At 38.7% G+C, this 19720-nt stretch overlaps 1 protein-coding gene across 1 annotated transcript in view; it reads left to right on the top strand.

Annotated features, from left to right (window-relative positions):
- LOC126101124 (AP-1 complex subunit beta-1) overlaps nucleotides 1–19720 on the top strand; it is a 71915-nt gene that overhangs the window by 41268 nt on the left and 10927 nt on the right. Inside the window, exons 12-13 of the mRNA XM_049911809.1 lie at nucleotides 7216–7408; nucleotides 14561–14766. Coding sequence (XP_049767766.1) covers nucleotides 7216–7408; nucleotides 14561–14766 — 399 coding nt within the window. The remainder of the gene's footprint in view (nucleotides 1–7215; nucleotides 7409–14560; nucleotides 14767–19720) is intronic.

The raw sequence follows: 19720 nt of genomic DNA, 5'->3' as shown, positions 1-19720 counted from the left end.
CTTTCCTTCCTCGTAGCATTGTTCTCAATATAACCGATACATTATCTTAATACACATATTGGCAGGTAAATAATCTGCTGTACATTCTTTCCTCTTGTAATGAGAGGGAAGGGTAGGAAAACTCTTAATGTGTTTCCTTACAGCCTCTTTACTTTTTTCTGGTCTCCTTCTACCTGGCTGATGACACCCTCTTCGCCCTTTCTCAATTACACAATGTTCATTTCTTTTTTAATAGTATTTTTTACAATGGTTTCAGAAATATGTCTTGAGGAAAAAGTGCATACACACTTGAACTGTATCAGATCCTTTTATTAGATAGAATTTCTTGGTCCTCTTCCTTCGTGAGTTATCAGATTTTGTCCTCTCACTTTGTTTCTCTTCTTCTTCTTCTTCTTTTTCTTCTTCTTCTTCCACTAATTTATTTAGGTACTTCCTTTGTAGCTCAGCTGATCCAAGATCCCAGTAGGCTTCTGTGGATATTTTGCCTGTCTTGCTCAGTAAACTTACTGCTGCACACTCATTGACATTTAGAGCAATATTTTGGCTACCAATTTCTTGCTGGAACTTCGGAATTCTTCGTAGAAATATGTGCCCCTCCATGTTGTCAACTGATTTTTCTTTGATTTCTTTTCCATTCCTCTTTAACTGCTACTCTTTTTCATTTCCTTGTTCCGTTACTACTCTAGATACCATCATTGTCATTTACAGTTTCCCTGTCCTGATTATGATGATTTCCTGTGCACTAGTTGCATCCTCAGCAGTTTTTGTGACATTCTTTACAAGGGATGTTCCATGTTAAACACTGCTGTCTGTAACAATAATATGACAGATAATATGACAGGTGTTCAGAGGAAGGGAAAAGAAAATTAAGTGGAACTGCTGTAGCATCTAGTAATTGTTCATTTACTCACCAGAATCTGTAGCGTTGTCCAGTTTATAGGACGGATCATCTGTACCTGAACCAATGTATGTCCGGAGCATCTCCACATCACGTTCTTCCCCAGCTGTAAATATAAACGGTGGTGGTGGTGGTGGTGGTGGTGGTGGTGGTGGTGGTGGTGGTGGTGGTGGTAGTGATGACAGCAGTAATAATAATAATTCTACTCACAATTGGAAAGCCCCTGGAAAAGATAAAATAGCAAATTTCTGGCTAAAGAAGTTCACCTCAACACATTCACATCTAACTAAATTATTTAACATATTTAAAAAGAAAGATGAGACTTACCAAACAAAAGCGCTGGCAGGTCGATAGACACACAAACAAACACAAACATACACACAAAAATCTAGCTTTCGCAACCAACGGTTGCCTCGTCAGGAAAGAGGGAAGGCAACCGTTGGTTGCGAAAGCTAGATTTTTGTGTGTATGTTTGTGTTTGTTTGTGTGTCTATCGACCTGCCAGCGCTTTTGTTTGGTAAGTCTCATCATCTTTCTTTTTAAATATATTTTTCCCACGTGGAATGTTTCCCTCTATTATATTCATAAATTATTTAACAGTTACATTGCAGACCCATACACATTCCCTGATACATTTACACATGGAATAACTTATCTGAAACTTAAAGATCAAGCAGACACAGCAAACCCAGCTAAATATCGCCCCATAACATGCCTACCAACAATATACAAAATATTAACTTCAGTCATTACACAGAAATTAATGACACATACAACACAGAACAAAATTATAAATGAAGAACAAAAAGGCTGTTGCAAAGGAGCACGAGGATGTAAAGAGCAACTGATAATAGATGCAGAGGTGACATATCGAGCTAAAACTAAACAAAGGTCGCTACACTACGCATACATTGATTACCAAAAAGCTTTTGATAGTGTACCCCACTCATGGTTACTACAAATATTGGAAATATACAAAGTAGATCCTAAATTGATACAGTTCCTAAACATAGTAATGAAAAATTGGAAAACCACACTTAATATCCAAACAAATTCAAATATCTTCATATCACAGCCAATACAGATTAAGCGTGGAATATACCAAGGAGACTCATTGAGTCCTTTCTGGTTCTGCCTTGCTCTGAACCCACTATCCAACATGCTAAATAATACAAATTATGGATACAATATTACTGGAACATACCCACACAAAATCACACATTTGCTATACATGGATGATCTAAAACTACTGGCAGCAACAAATCAACATCTCAACCAATTACTAAAGATAACAGAAGTATTCAGCAATGATATAAATATGGCTTTTGGAACAGACAAATGTAAGAAAAATAGCATTGTCAAGGGAAAACACACTAAACAAGAAGATTACATATTGGATAACCACAGCGACTGCATAGAAGCGATGGAAAAAACAGATGCCTATAAATATCTAAGATACAGACAAAAAATAGGAATAGATAATACAAATGTTAAAGAAGAACTAAAAGAAAAATATAGACAAAGACTAACAAAAATAGTGAAAACAGAATTGACAGCAAGAAACAAGACAAAAGCTATAAATACTTATGCTATACCAATATTGACCTACTCATTTGGAGTAGTGAAATGGAGTAACACAGACCTAGAAGCACTCAATACACTTACACGATCACAATGCCACAAATATGGAATACATCACATACATTCAGCAACAGAAAGATTCACATTAAGCAGAAAGGAAGGGGATTTATCGACATAAAAAAACCTACATTACGGACAGGTAGACGCTTTAAGAAAATTATTTCTAGAACGAACAGAAACTAGCAAAATACACAAAGCAATCACTCATATAAATACATCGGCTACACCACTGCAATTTCATAACCACTTCTACAACCCTTTAGATCACATAACATCAACAGATACGAAGAAAGTAAATTGGAAAAAGAAAACACTACATGGCAAGCACCCGTATCATCTAACACAGCCACACATCGATCAAGACGCATCCAACACATGGCTAAGAAAAGGCAATATATACAGTGAGACGGAAGGATTCATGATTGCAATACAGGATCAAACAATAAACACCAGATATTACAGCAAGCATATTATTAAAGATCCCAATACCACAACAGATAAATGCAGACTTTGCAAACAGCAAATAGAAACAGTAGATCACATCACAAGCGGATGTACAATACTAGAAAATACAGAATACCCCAGAAGACATGACAATGCAGCAAAAATAATACATAAACAGCTTGCCTTACAACATAAACTTATAAAACAACACGTTCCCACATACAAGTATGCACCACAAAATGTACTGGAGAATGATGAATACAAATTAGACTGGAACAGAACCATTACAACAGATACAACACCACCACATAACAAACCTGACATCATACTCACCAATAAAAAGAAGAAATTAACACAACTAATCGAAATATCCATACCCAATACAACAAATATACAAAAGAAAACAGGAGAAAAAATTGAAAAATACATCCAAACTGGCTGAGGAAGTCAAGGACATGTGGCATCAGGATAAAGTTGACATTATACTAATTATACTATCAACTACAGGAGTCATACCACACAATATCCACCAGTACATCAATGCTATACAGCTACATCCAAACTTATATATACAACTACAGAAATCTGTAATTATTGATACATGTTCAATTACCCGAAAGTTCCTAAATGCAATATAACTTATACCGTACAGTTAAAAGGAAGTCACGCTTGATCAAGATCCGCGTCACTTTCCATTTTTGACCAGACATAACTTCTGAGAAAAGAAAGAAATAATAATAATAATTACTATTATAGTACTAACTACTGAAATATATACACTGAGAAGTAGTTTATAATACTTACAAGATTCCATTAAATTCTGTTCCTTGTCCAGGCGCATTTTCACCATCCTTCTTCCTCTGGGCTCCATAGCGCTCCTACTTGCTTGTAAACTCATTCAAAACTGAAACAACATATATCTTCCTTGCCAGGAAGTCTCATTTCATTGTTGTCACAGAGCAACGGTGACAATGTGTCTAAAGAGAAATAGTGGGAAATGTTAGGATCAGAGAAATGTAAGAGATGTCTCGTTTCACTAGTTAACACTACGTCATGTGGTCTAAAAGTGAATCAGCTCTTCCATCTGTCTAATCCTTGCTATTTTTAGGAAAATGTAGGTACATTGACAACTAAAACGGAAGACACAAAAGATAATTATGCTTGTTTGATCGTAAATTAGGTCTTGAGTCCGTGTACCTTATGGTACTAACAACTCAAAAGTGGCAAAAACGTAGTTACGTGTGACTGATTCTAAATGGGCGAATGTATTAATCTTTCATTAATATTTCTGATATGTAACGCTGATGTAAAAACTAGCATATTATTTCTTCAAATATTCGTGGTACATTAGCTGCTTCATAAAATTTACCATTTGTTCAGTCATATTGTATACGTTCTTGATATTTCCATTTTTGGTTACAGTTCTTATATGAACCATCTGAAAATGAAGTAAAATTGTTTGAAATTCAGCCATCCATTTCTTAACTGTTAAAACCTTCACAAATTCAAATGAATTTCAGGTGGCAGTAAACTGTCTCAAACAGAGAACTGTATGTTGGCTTTGTATTCTAGTTTATCCATTTGAAATAAAAATTACAGTTTTTAAAGAGCTGTACAAGTAACTGTTCTATAGATAAACTGACACTCAAATTATTATGTAACTTGTCAAAATGCAAAAATTTTTCACCAATGCCATGTCTGCCCTTGCGATAAATTTTGATCTTGCTCACGTGTAATTTAGTTCTTACCTTAAATTAAGTAATTCTACAGAATGATAGGTGTGTCACATGTTGCTTGTAGACTTATACAATTTTAAACGTACCTGAAGTAGTGATAATGTTGTATTCTACAGATTTTAGTCTTAAAAGAAAGGGAAGGGTATAGGAACAGCGATAAGGTTTATGAACATCCTTCAGAGAGTGGTTTTCTGCAACTTTTAAAGGAATTACCATGAACAGTTTTGCATTTCATAGTTTCTTCTGTATTGACATCCAAAGCAGATATTGCAGTCTGCAAAAATTTTCAATCTCTTTGATGAGTTATACGGGAGGCTACCACCCTAAGACCTCATGACATGGACCCTGGAAGTCCCAGCACAACTTAAGTTATCTCGGCAGCTAGTCTTACGATGCAGAGTACTACCTAAGTGCTGTTAGATTAGGAATATCGTTCGTTCATTCTCAGAGACAAAGCACCAGGGAGTGTATACTTTAAGATTCAGATCAACATTAAATTTGTCAGACCTGACCAATGGCTGCTTTTCAGCCAGCAGCCTAGAATCCAGACTGAAACTTAAATATTGTGAAGGTGGTTTGTATATAAATTTTACTAGAACTACCCATGAATTGTGAGGGTTGTGGATAGTGGAAAAGTGAATGTGAGAAGAGCTAGATAGCATGTTTCCGCTTTGGCATTCCAGCTGTGGCCGGTGAGATATCAGTGATCTACTGAAGTAGACAGTCTCAGAAAGCTGGGTGTGTAGAGCATTTCATGTGAATGTGGCATGTCTTACATGTGGACAGACTCTCAGAACAGACGGGGAAAGATGCAGGTAGCATAGCCAACACACACGACTAGAACAGCCATGCAAATCAGCTGTCGCCAAGTACTCCCTCGAATATTATGCATATTGTTTCCCAAATTTAAGGACAAACAAACTTGTGTGTACTGATTAATTGTAATAAACTAGGTACTGCTCCACCTCCAACAAAAGATACCAATATATTATATAACAGCATTGCAGCCTCAGTATGTGACATGTCAGTAGCACATTACAAGTTAAGTATTAACCACATGTTAATTATTCTACAAGCTACTGTTACCACTCATACACAGCTAAATAAAAAATTATTGAAGCAGAGAACATTGGAAACTGCGTAGCGGGAAGAAAGTACGATATGAGCAAGTGCTGTCTGAACTGTGATCACAGGTCATTTAATGGCCAAAAAGCAAAGCATCGAGACTTAAAAAAAAGGCTCTGTGATTATGTAGATCAGAAGTGACGATATATATGTGAGGTGACTAGTGAAATGTACCAGCTCAAAGCATTAGCTTTTGCCAAAGAACTACGCATCACCAGTTTCAAAGCTAACCAAGGCTAGCTATCAAGATTTTCAATCAAAATGTGTTAGGTTTCCTGAGGTAAACTACCATCAGTTGATGGTTTCCAGATGATTAAGAGGAAACAGTAGTGACTTTTCATCTCTCTGTGATGATTTGTGTATTGAACATTCCTACATACTATCACAAATTGCTAACGTGGATCAAAGACCAGTCTATTTTGAGATGTCGCTTAACAATATTGTGAACAAGAAAGGGGAATAAAGTGGAATGATACAAATTGGCGGCAATGAGAAGCAAAGGTGTCCAGTGGTATATGTAACTGGCAATACAGTCATTGTACACGACTCCCTCCCTCCCTTAAAGTTATGGTGTGAAAATTATTCGATGGTGTGGATTATTTATTTATATACAGTAATCATGAAATGAAAGGAAATGAGACCAGTATTGTGATGCAAATGCCAAGTTTTTGGGGCAGAATAATTACAGTCTATTGAAATAAAAGCTTTCAGAAAAATCTCATAAACAGAGACTGAGGTTTCATTTTAAATAACGTTCAATCTGGCTCATAATTTATTAAAGTGATGTCGGTTGTCACATCCACCAGAATTGGAAAATACTGAGAGGATTTGTGTTTCACAAGTGTGAGCTGTGAAAAACGAGCATAGAGGGTGCGGGTAATCGAAGTCTGCTATAAACAGTGGCACGAGGCCAATAATAATAAAGTATGTTTAGAGCCCAGGTGTGAGTACAGATAACAGCTAAATTTGCAGTGCTAAAGTCTGTGTTGGTTGTCAAAATATTGTGCAGAAAATGGAAACAAGTGAACAGAACACCTGGATGTACTCTACTAATCACTCCCTCTGAGAAAACCAGATCAATTACATTAGAATCTGTTTATAATGTTTTGTTTTCAAAGGTATTTGAACAGGAGAAGCTTAGTTTCTATGTTCAACAGCTGTCTCTCCACATTTAGTAATGTCCATTTGTTTGAAATATACAGCTTGGTTTTGCATTCACTTATTTGTTTTAGGGTATGACACATTTGATAAGTACCATTTTACAGGCATATTCATGTGCCATTGCTTTGCCTGATTGACTTGGCAGACATCCAGTTTTGTCCTGTGACATTGAAGTTGTCGTTAACAAGTATTTCCATGCAATCTGTTTAGAGCTGGTTCGAATGAGAATGTCCTGGAAGTGGCAGCTACGGAGCAGCCTGCTGTCATTCCATCTCAGGATTCACTGATTGGAGACTTGCTCAGTATGGACATCAGTGCTCCAACAATACCAGCACAGACAACTACAAATGTGTTTACAGCACCACCATCGGTTGATTTGCTGGGTGGTGGACTGGACAGTTTGGTAAGCATTCAAAAAATTTTGATAGTATTCGTTGTTGTAATAGTAACTACAAATGTAATGGAAAAGTCAGTGGCTAGGGAATTGTAGAAGAAAAGTTGAATGCCACAATGGAAATGTATTGGCCTCTAAAGGATCAAAATTCTTAAGTTTTAATGTATACAAAGAGAAACTTTTTACTGTTATTTGTTTAATTTCGTTAGAATTCTCAATTATTAATTTAAATTTAAAAGTTCAGCTTTTGGAGAAGAATTTTGAGTTATCTAAACAGTAGTCTTGTTTTCAAAAATATATTTGATGTATATTAACTCATATCAGATACGAATGGGAGGACCATTGCTCTTGCTGGGTGGCACTTGTTAAGAGTAGTGGTACCATTGCAGATATTTGTATCAATTCAAAGACCAAAGTTATTACCTGGTGGATGTGAGGTTCTGGCAGTCCATTCAGGTACAATTGAATTTTGCAATGTAGATTGACACTGAGAACTTTTCCTCCTTGACCACACTGTGGAAGGAAAGCTAAACCACACAATCTGCATAAACTTTATCCCATCAGTTCGTATTTTGTACCTGAACTGGTGGAGGAGACTGTCTACTAAACCATTGTTCTATGCAGAGAATACTGAAAGTGTATTTGGGGAAATCTCACCTCTCAGTAAATAATGAAATGTTTCCATTTTAATTAAAATACCAAATATTGCTTAGTCATTAGCATTATTCTTGTAGCTAAAATATCATGAGGTACATGTTACTGTAATACCTCATCAGAGCCTGAACGTAGTACAAGGTTTAATTTTCCACAAAGGTTTAATGCTGCAGGCAGATGAGGAATTGTGCAAAAACTTGGAGAAATGAGAATCTGACTTCACATTAGGTATGTGTCGAGGTCCTTCAGACAATAAGGTTGACACTAGAGCATTCATCCTTGCTTTTGAGAGGGGATTTGTTTCCTGAGAAAGTCAAAATCGTTGTCTGCCCGTATGATGTGTGGCTGATTGCACATCCTGTTGCAGTGCTTTATATGCCAGTGCTTCATATACCCTCCCATTGTATGAACAATGCAATTTGTAGAGACTATGGTGGGCCACTTCTTGAAAACTTGCCATGTGAACAACCGCCTTTTTGTGTGAATTGCAGAGACAGTCACTATCCTTGAGTCCCAAAGTGTGCTATCTTTGTTAAGGAATGTAACATCCAGAAAATTTAGGTCTCAAATTGCCTCTCATCTTTAGAAGTATGATAGCGGATATTCATCCCTGGTACTGCCGACTTTAGCCAGCACAATGACCAGGTCATTGGCAGTACCTCAAGTACGTACTTCATCCATTCCCTCAATGTTAACCTCTGGTAGTCATGCAAGTCAATTAAACCAAGGGGGATGAATGCCCTCTTATACCGTTCTACATCTACATTTATACTCCGCAAGCCACCCAGCAGTGTGTGGCAGAGGGCACTTTATGTGCCACTGTCATTACCTCCCTTTCCTGTTCGTCGCGTATGGTTTGCGGGAAGTACGACTGTCTGAAAGCCTCCGTGCGCACTCGAATCTCTCTAATTTTACATTTGTGATCTCCTCGGGAGGTATAAGTAGGGGGAAGCAATATATTTAATATCTCATCCAGAAACGCACCCTTTCAAAACCTGGACAGCAAGCTACACCGCGATGCAGAGCACCTCTCTTGCATTGTCTGCCACTTGAATTTGCTAAACATCTCTGTAACACTATCACGCTTGCCAAATATCCCTGTGTTGAAATGTGCTTCTCTTCTTTGGATCTTCTCTATCTCCTCTGTCAACCTGACCTGGTACGGATCCCACACTGATGAGCAACACTCAAGTATAGGTCAAACGAGTGTTTTGTAAGCCACGTCCTTTGTTAATGGACTGCATTTTCTAAGGACTCTCCTAATGAATCTCAATCTGGCACACACCTTACCAACAATTAATTTTGTATGATCATTCCACTTCAAATCATTCGGTACACATACTCCCAGTGTTTGTTTTTCTATCATATAATCATACAATAATGGATCCTTCTTTCTATGTATTCACAATACATTACATTTTTCTATGTTAAGGGCCAGTTGCCACTCCCTGCACCAAGAGCCTATCCGCTGCAGATCTTCCTGCATTTCGCTGCAATTTTCTAATGCTGCAACTTCTCTGTGTACTACAGCATCATTCGCGAAAAGCCGCATGGAACTTCTGACACTATCTATTAGGTCATATATATATATATATATATATATATTGTGTAAAGCAATGGTTCCATAACACTCCCCTGTGGCACACCAGAGATTACTTAAACGCCTGTAGACTTCTCTCCATTGAGAGCAACATGCTGTGTTCCTGCATCAGCAGCAGCAGTTAAAGGACCTGATTTTTTGCACCAATCTAGAGAAGCATCCTCTTTCTCCCCAGTCTACCATTTCCAGAGCTCAAGGGCTGTCCACTCCTCTTCACTCTTGGTGTAATTCCAACCCCCTAAAGTAAGAGAAAAAGAAGGAAGGGGGGGGGGGGGGGGGGAGAAGGCTGCTTTGGTGACCCTGGAGGTGCCAGATTCCCAATGCCATCGGACTTCAAATCTGTCATCATTGTTGTTGCACCCCAACCAATGACAGTGATCCTAGTGCATGACTTAGCCTCTTGCCCCATTTAAACCTAACCAGGACACCCTTGACAAAGTTAAATGGAACTGTAATGGATATTACTGCAACAGCTGATGTCCTTCTGATCTGTGATCTGTGTTGTCCTAAAAAGAAATGTATTAAACTGATGACCATTCTTCAACTCGTTGATGTCAGTGTGCATTCTGTCATAAGTGAACTGCAGCTGAGGGGGCCATTTGGAGGGGCCTGTATATTGGTTTGTGCAGATGTCAGTGATTGCATTCTCCTCCGTACCACATTAGAAGGAATAGCAGTAGGATTTCAAACAATCTAAACAGTTACTATTGGCAATATTTATTTATTTATTTATTTATTTATTTATTTAGCCATGGGTTGGACACTAAAGTATGTTGATATGGCCTCCTGAATAACCCCACCCCCACTTACCTTACATGGAGATTTTAATGCACACTAACCCCCCCCCCCCCCCCCTGTGGGGTTGGAAGTACCAAAATATCTGATAGGGACCTTCTGTCTGTCAAATTTCTGTCTGACATTGTTTTGTACCTCTTCAGTAGCAATACCCCTATCCACTTTAGTGACACCTTCTCGGCTATCAGCCTTACAATCTCTTCTCCTTCCCCTCCAGTCTTGGTTTTATTACTGTGGTCACTATATGATACTCTTTGTGACAGAGATAACTTTCAGTTATCCTGTCACCTCTTGTCACTACCACCTGATGAATCAGTTGTTACGTTGGGCCTTCTAAAGGGCCAGCTGGCAATTGTTTGTTGTATACCTCTGCTCTCACACCTTTGTCCTGTCTCCATTAGTTTGCATCAACAGTGTTGTGTGTGTCTTCTCTGATGCAATCTCTTGTGCTACTGAAACTTCTGAGTTTTTGACAAACAGCCTATTGGATTCTGTCTCGGGTTCTTCGCCCGAAGTTCATCTAATGATTTTACTGACATTTCGCCAGCATGAGTGGCTGGCATTGTCAAAGCTTCAGCTGGTGGTGAACTGGAGCCGAGCTTGCAGCTGCAGACTAAATGTACTTGGTGCACCAACGTCCGAGGGCTTCTCTGTGATCATTTCTGGTGCGGTTCTCCTCTTGCTACCTGCAACAGTCGTTCGCTGCAGTACGGGAAGCCAGGATCCATTTACCTTAAGGCTTTCCTCTTTCTTGTTGAAGCTGTTTGCGTGTTTTTGCATTTCTACAGCTTCTCTGAACAAACACATGTGATAGTGCTTCTCTACAGCCAGAACTTCCGTGTTGGCGAATATTATTATGTGGTCGGTCTCATTCAGTGCGTGCTCTGCCATGGCAGATTTCTCCACCTGCACGAACCTGCAATGTCACTTACGTTCTTTGATCCTGGTGTTGATTAATTGTCCAATCATTGCGACAAAAAATTTTCTGCATGTGCATGGTATACAGTATATTCCCGACATTGCAAGTGGGTCCCTTTTCTCCTTTGCCGATCTAAGACACTCTTTGATCTTCCTTGTAAGTTTGAAAATCATCTTTACACCATGTTTGCGCAATATACAGCCGATTCTGTCGGTCACTCTGGGAATGTATGGCAGAAAGGTCGTACCCAACATTTCTTTTTCTGATTCCTTACTTCGAGTGTTTGGCTCTGTTACACTTCTAATATAATTTGTGGAGTACCCATTGCTCCTCAGAACATTTTCCAGTTGATGCATTTTGCATCTGAGGTGCTGCGGCTCACATATTCGTCCTGCTTGCGTACAAGTGTATTAATCCTGCCTTTTTTTCTGGCTTGTGTGGTGGTTTGATAGTTTGTGCAGGTATCAGTCCGTGTGTGTCGGTTTTCGATACACGCTGTGTCCCAGGCTTTTGCCATCCCTTGTGACAAGCACATCTAGAAATGGCAGTTTTTTGTCCTTTTCTACTTCCATGGTAAATTTTATGTTTCCATGGAGGCTGTTCAAGTGTCTTAGGAAGTCACCGAGCTGTTCTTCACCATGGCTCCACACCACGAAAGTATCATAGACGTATCTGTACCTCATCTTATGTTTGCAAGTCGCCAAGTCCAGTGTCATTGCTTCGAATTGTTCCATGAAGAAGTTCGCTACCACTGGACTAAGAGGACTACCCATGGCGACGCCTTCCAGTTGTTCATAGAAATCGCCATTCCACATGAAATAGCTTTTGGTGAGACATTCATGGAAGAGCTATGTGATGTCTTGCGGGAAAATGGAACCGATGTGCTCCATAGTGTCACTGAGTGGCACTTCCGTAAACAAAGAAACAACATCAAAGCTGACTGTTGCCAAGACAGATGGTGTTGATCAGTTATTAGTCAGAAGTGATGGTGCCACCTGCTGTAGGTGTGGCCTAAATGGGGATAGCTTCTGTTGTTCTGTTGGGCACTGACACAGCAAAGCATCCTACTGATAATTTGTCCCAAAAGAATCGTGTTGCAACACACACGATCAATTAAGGTGTCATTATGACCATACTAAAAGTATATTTTGAGTAATGCCATCTATCATATCACTGAGAGGTGTCTTGCTCGTAAAATCCATCTAAAGCACTGTTACATGCTGTGAAGTTGATATTCACTTCATTGGTTTTGGTTACACATAAAATATGAGAACAAGTTCAGTATGATGAAACTAGTCATGTACATTTGCATGTACACAATTACTCAATTCACAGTTACGTGCCTGTCAGAGGGTTCATTGAACCACCCTCGAACTATTTCTCTACCATTTCAATGTTGAATGGTGTGCAGAAGGAAAGAGCACTTTAATCTTTCTGTGTGAACTCTTAGTTTGTTCATTAGACATTTATTTCTACCTATGTAGGTGGGTACCAACAAAATGTTTTTGCAGTCAGAGGCGAAAGTTGGTGATTGTAATTTCACAGAGATCTGCCTGAATAAAAAATGCTTTTGTTTTAATTTACAAATGATAGAGCAATCAGTTGTCCTTTCTTGCAGGTCTTATTCAGCAAATCTAGATTTTAATTATTGTGTCTAGTCATTGTCAGTGCACTATTTCATAGTATCAATGCATGGCAGTCTCCTGCTGTTTGGGCATTTGTTACAGTTCTTTCTTTTAATGATTGCCACCCCAGCTTATGTTTCGTGTCTGTGGAACTCACTCCCCTATTTTGCGATAATAGAAAACTAGCTGTCTCTCTTAAACAGTGACAGTATATATGATGACAGAATTAAAATTGTTTAACAAAGAAATTTGTCAAACAGCCATGCAACTTGAGGACTTATTTTATTTTTGCTGCAAATTTCAGCGATTCAGTATGCCATCTTCAGGACTTATAATGCAGCTCTCAAAAATTAACAATATTGGCATACTGGGACCATCTGTTTCTGGATTTCGTGATTAAAGTGCTTCTTTCGAAGATTAGTCTGAAACTCATATGGCGTATTGAATAGTTGGAAATAGTAGGAAAAATAAAACAGTATAACTTATCAATTTATGAGTATATTATGCCTCTTGAAATAAATGTTTCATTATTCTAAATTATTCAAAATTTTAAATACTGACTGAATTAAGTAGTGAGTGGTGGTTTTTGTTCCCCAAAAAATACAGCAATAAAATTACTTAAAGATAACTCCAAATATGTTCTCAAAAAGTTAGGAGTGTCTGCTTGCCAGTCAGAGATTACAATAACTACCTTGCTATGTCTTAGCTCATGAGGTTTTTTCCTTATATGATATTGAAGTTATGGCATTTACCTGTATCTTCTAATTGTCAAGACTTCCAGTAAAACTAATTGTGTGTTAATAACCAGGAAAAACTTTAAACAATCGATCTATAACTTTAAATGAGATTTTGCATACATAACACTTTCACATATTCCTGTACTTACAGTATAACAGTGAAAACAGTCAATCATTAGTAAAAAAATTTTAATTGGGTAGGTAAAAAATCTAATCACAAAGTGGGCAGAACACACACATTTCTTCTCATCCTGTACATAAGTCTCCCCTGACCCCCAGATCTGAGCGACTCCTGAAATCTACCTGCTTTCCTAGACCTCTCCATTCATGTGTGTATGTAATTACAGTATATTGCATGTGCACCCGCCTCAGATGTAGAATGGAGGAGGGGGGGGGGGGGGGCTTATTCTTGGGAGCAGGAAAAGTAACCGGTGCGTTAAGCTGCAATTTGCTATGTCCCAACAGGTAAGGTTGCCTTACAGTAATATTACTTAAGCAAGAAGTCTTTCTGTGTTACCACCTATTTGCTTGCATATTCTGGTAGGTGCTGTTGTGCCTGCTGAAACAGTTATCACTGTTAACCTTGGCTCCTCCATTAAGGACACATAGTAAACTGTAGTATGAACAGTTGGTCTTGTATAATGAAAATAGGTGATGAATTATTATGTAGCTAGGACCTACGTCTGCCGCATCAGTGTAGTGTATTACAAAATAGTTGTGCCTTATTTAAAAACAATATTCCTTAGTATACAAAAAGTAAATATCCTCCCAAAGACTCAACTTCACTTTTTTTCATTATTAATTGACTGAAGGGCTTTTTTTTTTTTTCAGTTGGGTGGTGATGTTACCAATAATGCCGCTCCTGCAGCTGCCACTGCTGCTGCAACTGCTGCTCCAGTTTCTCAATCAACAACTGGTCTCCTTGGTGACATTTTTGGTTTTGCCTCTGCACCAGTTATGTATTCACCTCCCAAAGCTAACTGGCTACCAGCAGAAAAGGGCAAGGGACTTGACATTTGGGGAACATTTTCACGCAGGTGATTATCTCAGAATACATGTGTGCAACGTGTTGTTTAATGCTTTCTGAATCAGTAGTTGTGTAATTGTGCTGTATTTTTAGCTACCATTTACGGTGTCCACATATGTGTATTATCAGAAAAGTTATAAGCATTAGACACAAATAACATGAAGTGTTAGTATTTAAAATTATTTCTATGAATGTTGTAGAAATATTGTTTGATAACCATGCACCATATCATAGTCTTCACTGCACTCTGGTTCTGAATTTGAAGAAGTCTGGAAAGTTCGTACAAATAATTTTTCTCCCAACATGTGTGATCAAGTAATACTGAAACTCAGTGAAATTGTAATCAGGTAATTAATATATTCCACATCGATAACTTTAGAAACCTTTGTGCAGTGAAATTTGTTTGAAGAGTGATGGCAGAACTGGTTCATTAGTAACAACTGACAATCTGAGCCTTGGAATCACTTATGCATTCATCGTAAGCATGAAAGGTGTACATGATGAACAGAAAATTGTTCTTCGAACAGGGCTTGTTTGCTTCATAGATGTGATGGAACCTTGATGGAAATTGCATCGCACTGTAAGTCAACCTTTTGTTGAAAAGTTCCTGCATACACAGCCACCAGGTAGGCAAGCTACCTACAAATTAAATAAAAGGTTTGAGGTGACTGTCCAAAATTAGTAACTACCGAAGAAAATCTGCAACATGCACAGGTCTTGATTAAATTTCACAAGAAATCTGCAAGAGGAGCTTCAAACGAGCTGTAGTTCCTATAAAGTATAAGGAGAAAGTTAAAAATACTATATCTGAAGCCCCATAAAGATAAATTACTACCTACCCTAAACAGGTGTGATCTTTATCGAAGACATGAATTCTGTGAGCTGTATGTGATCAGCAGTGAAAGTGATCATAACTTTTACAAAACAGTCCCGTAGTCTGAAACAGGTTTTTAATTAAATGGAAGAATTAACAAATACAGTTCCGTGTATTGGTCTTTCGAAAATTCAGGACTTGTTATTGAGGAGAAGTTAAATATTCCCAAAGCTAGTTTGGGCTGGTATATGCAGTAAAGAAGTGATAGGCCCTAATTTGTTTGATGGGACAATGACTGCAGACATGTATCTTAAAATGTTAAGAGAAAGTAATACTGAATCGAATAATATTGCTATACTTGAAATTGTATGAAACAGCTCATTTGGTAGCAAGTAACTGCTCTACCTTACTACAGATTACACATCCACGAATCTCATACCATGTTTTTTCAGTCTGGGGGATACAGAAAGTGCATGTTTTTGCTACAAAACCAATAAACCTACAGCATTTAAGATAGCTGATTGAACAAGATTCCAAAAACATTCTTGGTAGTAATGGGGTGTTGTGTAATGAAATACACTTTGTGATCGAAAATATCTGGACACCTGGCTGAAAATGACTTAAAAGTCCGTGGCGTCCTCCATCAGTAATGCTGGAATTCAATATGGTGTTGGCCTTGATGATAGCTTCCACTCTCGCAGACGTACAGTCAAAACATCCTAAAGGTGTACTATAGGATTCATGTTAGGACTCTGTGCAGGCCGGTCCATTGCAGGGATGTTATTGTCACCTAACCACTCCGCCAGAGGCTGTGCGTTATGAAGAGGTGCTTGATCATGTTGAAAGATGCAATTGCCATCCCCGAATTACTCTTATACAGTGGGAAGCAGGAAGGTGCTTAAAACACCAATGTATACCTGTGCTGTGATAGCGCCGTGCAAAACAAGGGATGCAAGCCCCCTCCATGAAAAACACGACCACACCATAACACCACCGCCTCCAAATTTTACTGTTGGCACTACACACGCTGGCAGATGACATTCAGCGAGCATTCGTCATACCCACACCCTGCCATCGGTTTGCCATTTTGTGTACCGTGATTCGTCATTCCACAAGTTTTTCCACTGTTCAGTTGTCCCATATTTATGCTGCTTACACCAAGCATGTCGTCGTTTGGCATTACCGGCGTTGTGCGACTTATGAGCAGCCGCTCAACCATGAAATAAAAGTTTTCTCATCTTCTGCCTAGCTGTCATAGTACTTGCAGTGGATCCTGAAGCAATCTGGAATTCCTGTGTGATGGTTTGGATAGATGTCTACCTGTTACACATTACGACCCTCTTAAACTGTCAGCAATCTGTCAACAGATGAGGTTGGCCTGTAAGCCTTTGTGCTGCACGTCTTTCACCTTTCCACTTCACTTTCACATTGTAAACAGTGGACCTTCAAATGTAGGGTACAGACGTATGACACAAGTTACACCCAATCTCCTGACCACGTTCGAAGTCCGTAAGTTCCGCAGAGTGCCCCATTCTGCTCTCTCACGATGTCTGACTACTGCGGTCACTGATATGGAGTACCTGGCAGTAGGTGGCAGCACAATGCACTTAATATGAAAAACATATGTTTTTGGGGGTGTCTTGATGCTTTTGATCACATAGTGTACATAAATCAGTGTTTAAATGATCGGTTAAATATCTAGATCACAATAGTGGACACTGAACCATTTCAGTGGAACAAATTACTTTGTAAAAACCATTAAAGCTACAAAATACTGTACTACATTTTCAGTTAATAGACTTTTGTCACACTCTGTATTTTAGATATCAGTGATGAAGCAGTTCTACATAGATAGACCTGTTCTGGTTTTAAAGTTGACTTCAATTGTAGGAAATACGGAAGTGCTGGCATTGAATAAAAAAAATTACAGTAAAAAGTGCATATCAAGGAATACATAACAAAATGTAATGAAACCTGAGCCCTTCTATACAAGTGAATGCCTAGCACTGAATTAGACAAACTAGAAATATTAGAGAGAAAAATTGTGAAGAAAAGTTCAGGTGCCTTAAGCAGCACATAAGCCTGTGAACTGAGAAACGGTGTTGAAACATAAAATTTTCCATTGTTCCCCCATGAACCTCTTGGGTAAAATATTCCGGAGGTAAAATAGTCCCCCATTCGGATCTCCGGGCGGGTACTACTCAGGAGGACGTCATCAGGAGAAAGAAAACTGGCATTCTACGGATCGGTGTGTGGAATGTCAGATCCATTAATCAGGCAGGTAGGTTAGAAAATTCAAAAAGGGAAATGGATAGGTTGAAGTTAGATATAGTGGAAATTAGTGAAGTTCGGTGGCAGGAGGAACAAGACTTCTGGTCAGGTGAATACAGGGTTATAAATACAAAATCAAATAGGGGTAATGCAGGAGTAGGTTTAATAATGAATAAAAAAATAGGAGTGCGTGTAAGCTACTACAAACAGCATAGTGAACGCATTATTGTGGCCAAGATAGACACAAAGCCCATACCTACTACAGTAGTAAAAGTTTATATGCCAACTAGCTCTGCAGATGATGAAGAAATTTATGAAATGTATGATGAGATAAAAGAAATTATTCGGATAGTGAAGGGTGACGAAAATTTAAGTCATGGGTGACTGGGAATCATAAAAGAAGGTTGTATACATGGAAGAATCCTGGAGATAGTAGAAGGTATCAGATACTTTATATAATGGTAAGACAGAGATTTAGGAACCAGGTTTTAAATTGTAAGACATTTCCAGGGGCAGATGTGGACTCTGACCACAATCTATTGGTTATGAACTGTACATTAAAACTGAAGAAACTGCAAAAAGGCGGGAATTTAAGGAGATGGGACCTGGATAAACTGAAAGAACCAGAGGTTGTACAGAGTTTCAGGGAGAGCATAAGGGAACAATTGACAGGAATGGGGGAAAGAAATATAGTAGAAGAAGAATGGGTAGTTTTGAGGAATGAAGTAGTGAAGGCAGCAGAGGATCAAGTAGGTAAAAAGACGAGGGCTAGTAGAAATCCTTGGGAAACAGAAGAAATATTGAATTTAATTGATGAAAGGAGAAAATATAAAAATGCAGCAAGTGAAGCAGGCAAAAAGGAATACAAACGTCTCAAAAATGAGATCGACAGGAAGTGCAAAATGGCTAAGCAGGCATGGCTAGAGGACAAATGTAAGGCTGTAGAGGCTTATCTCACTAGGGGTAAGATAAATACTGCCTACAGGAAAATTAAAGAGACATTTGGAGAAAAGAGAGCCACTTGTATGAATATCAAGAGCTTTGATGGAAACCCAGTTCTAAGCAAAGAAGGGAAAGCAGAAAGGTGGAAGGGGTATATAGAGGGTCTATACAAGGGCGATGTACTTGAGGACAATATTATGGAAATGGAAGAGGATATAGATGAAGATGAAATGGGAGATAAGATACTGCGTGAAGAGTGTGACAGAGCACTGAAAGACCTGAGTCGAAACAAGGCCCCCGGAGTAGACAACATGCCATCAGAACTACTGATGGCCTTGGGAGAGCCAGTCCTGACAAAACTCTACCATCTGGTGAGCAACATGTATGAGACAGGCGAAATACCCTCAGACTTCAAGAAGAATATAATTATTCCAATCCCGAAGAAATCAGGTGTTGACAGATGTGAAAATTACTGAATTATCAGTTTAATAAGTCACAGCTGCAAAATACTAACGCGAATTCTTTACAGACGAATGGAAAAACTGGTAGAAGCCGAACTCGGCGAAGATCAGTTTGGATTCTGCAGAAATGTTGGATCACATGAGGCAATACTGACCCTACGACTTACCTTAGAAAATAGATTAAGGAAAGGCAAACCTACATTTCTAGCATTTGTAGACTTAGAGAAAGCTTTTGACAATGTTGACTGGAATACTCTCTTTCAAATTCTAAAGGTAGCAGGGGTAAAATACCGGGAGCGAAAGGCTATTTACAATTTGTACAGAAAGCAGATGGCAGTTATGAGTCGAGGGGCATGAAAGGGAAGCAGCGGTTGAGAAGGGTGCAAGACAGGGTTGTAGCCTGTCCTCGATGTTATTTAATCTGTATATTGAGCAAGCAGTAAAGGAAACAAAAGAAAAAGTCGGAGTAGGTATTA

The sequence above is a fragment of the Schistocerca cancellata genome, chromosome 9 (genome assembly GCF_023864275.1).
Source record: "Schistocerca cancellata isolate TAMUIC-IGC-003103 chromosome 9, iqSchCanc2.1, whole genome shotgun sequence".
In the NCBI taxonomy this organism is placed as follows: domain Eukaryota; kingdom Metazoa; phylum Arthropoda; class Insecta; order Orthoptera; family Acrididae; genus Schistocerca; species Schistocerca cancellata.
This window is presented reverse-complemented; position numbering and strand designations above follow the sequence as displayed.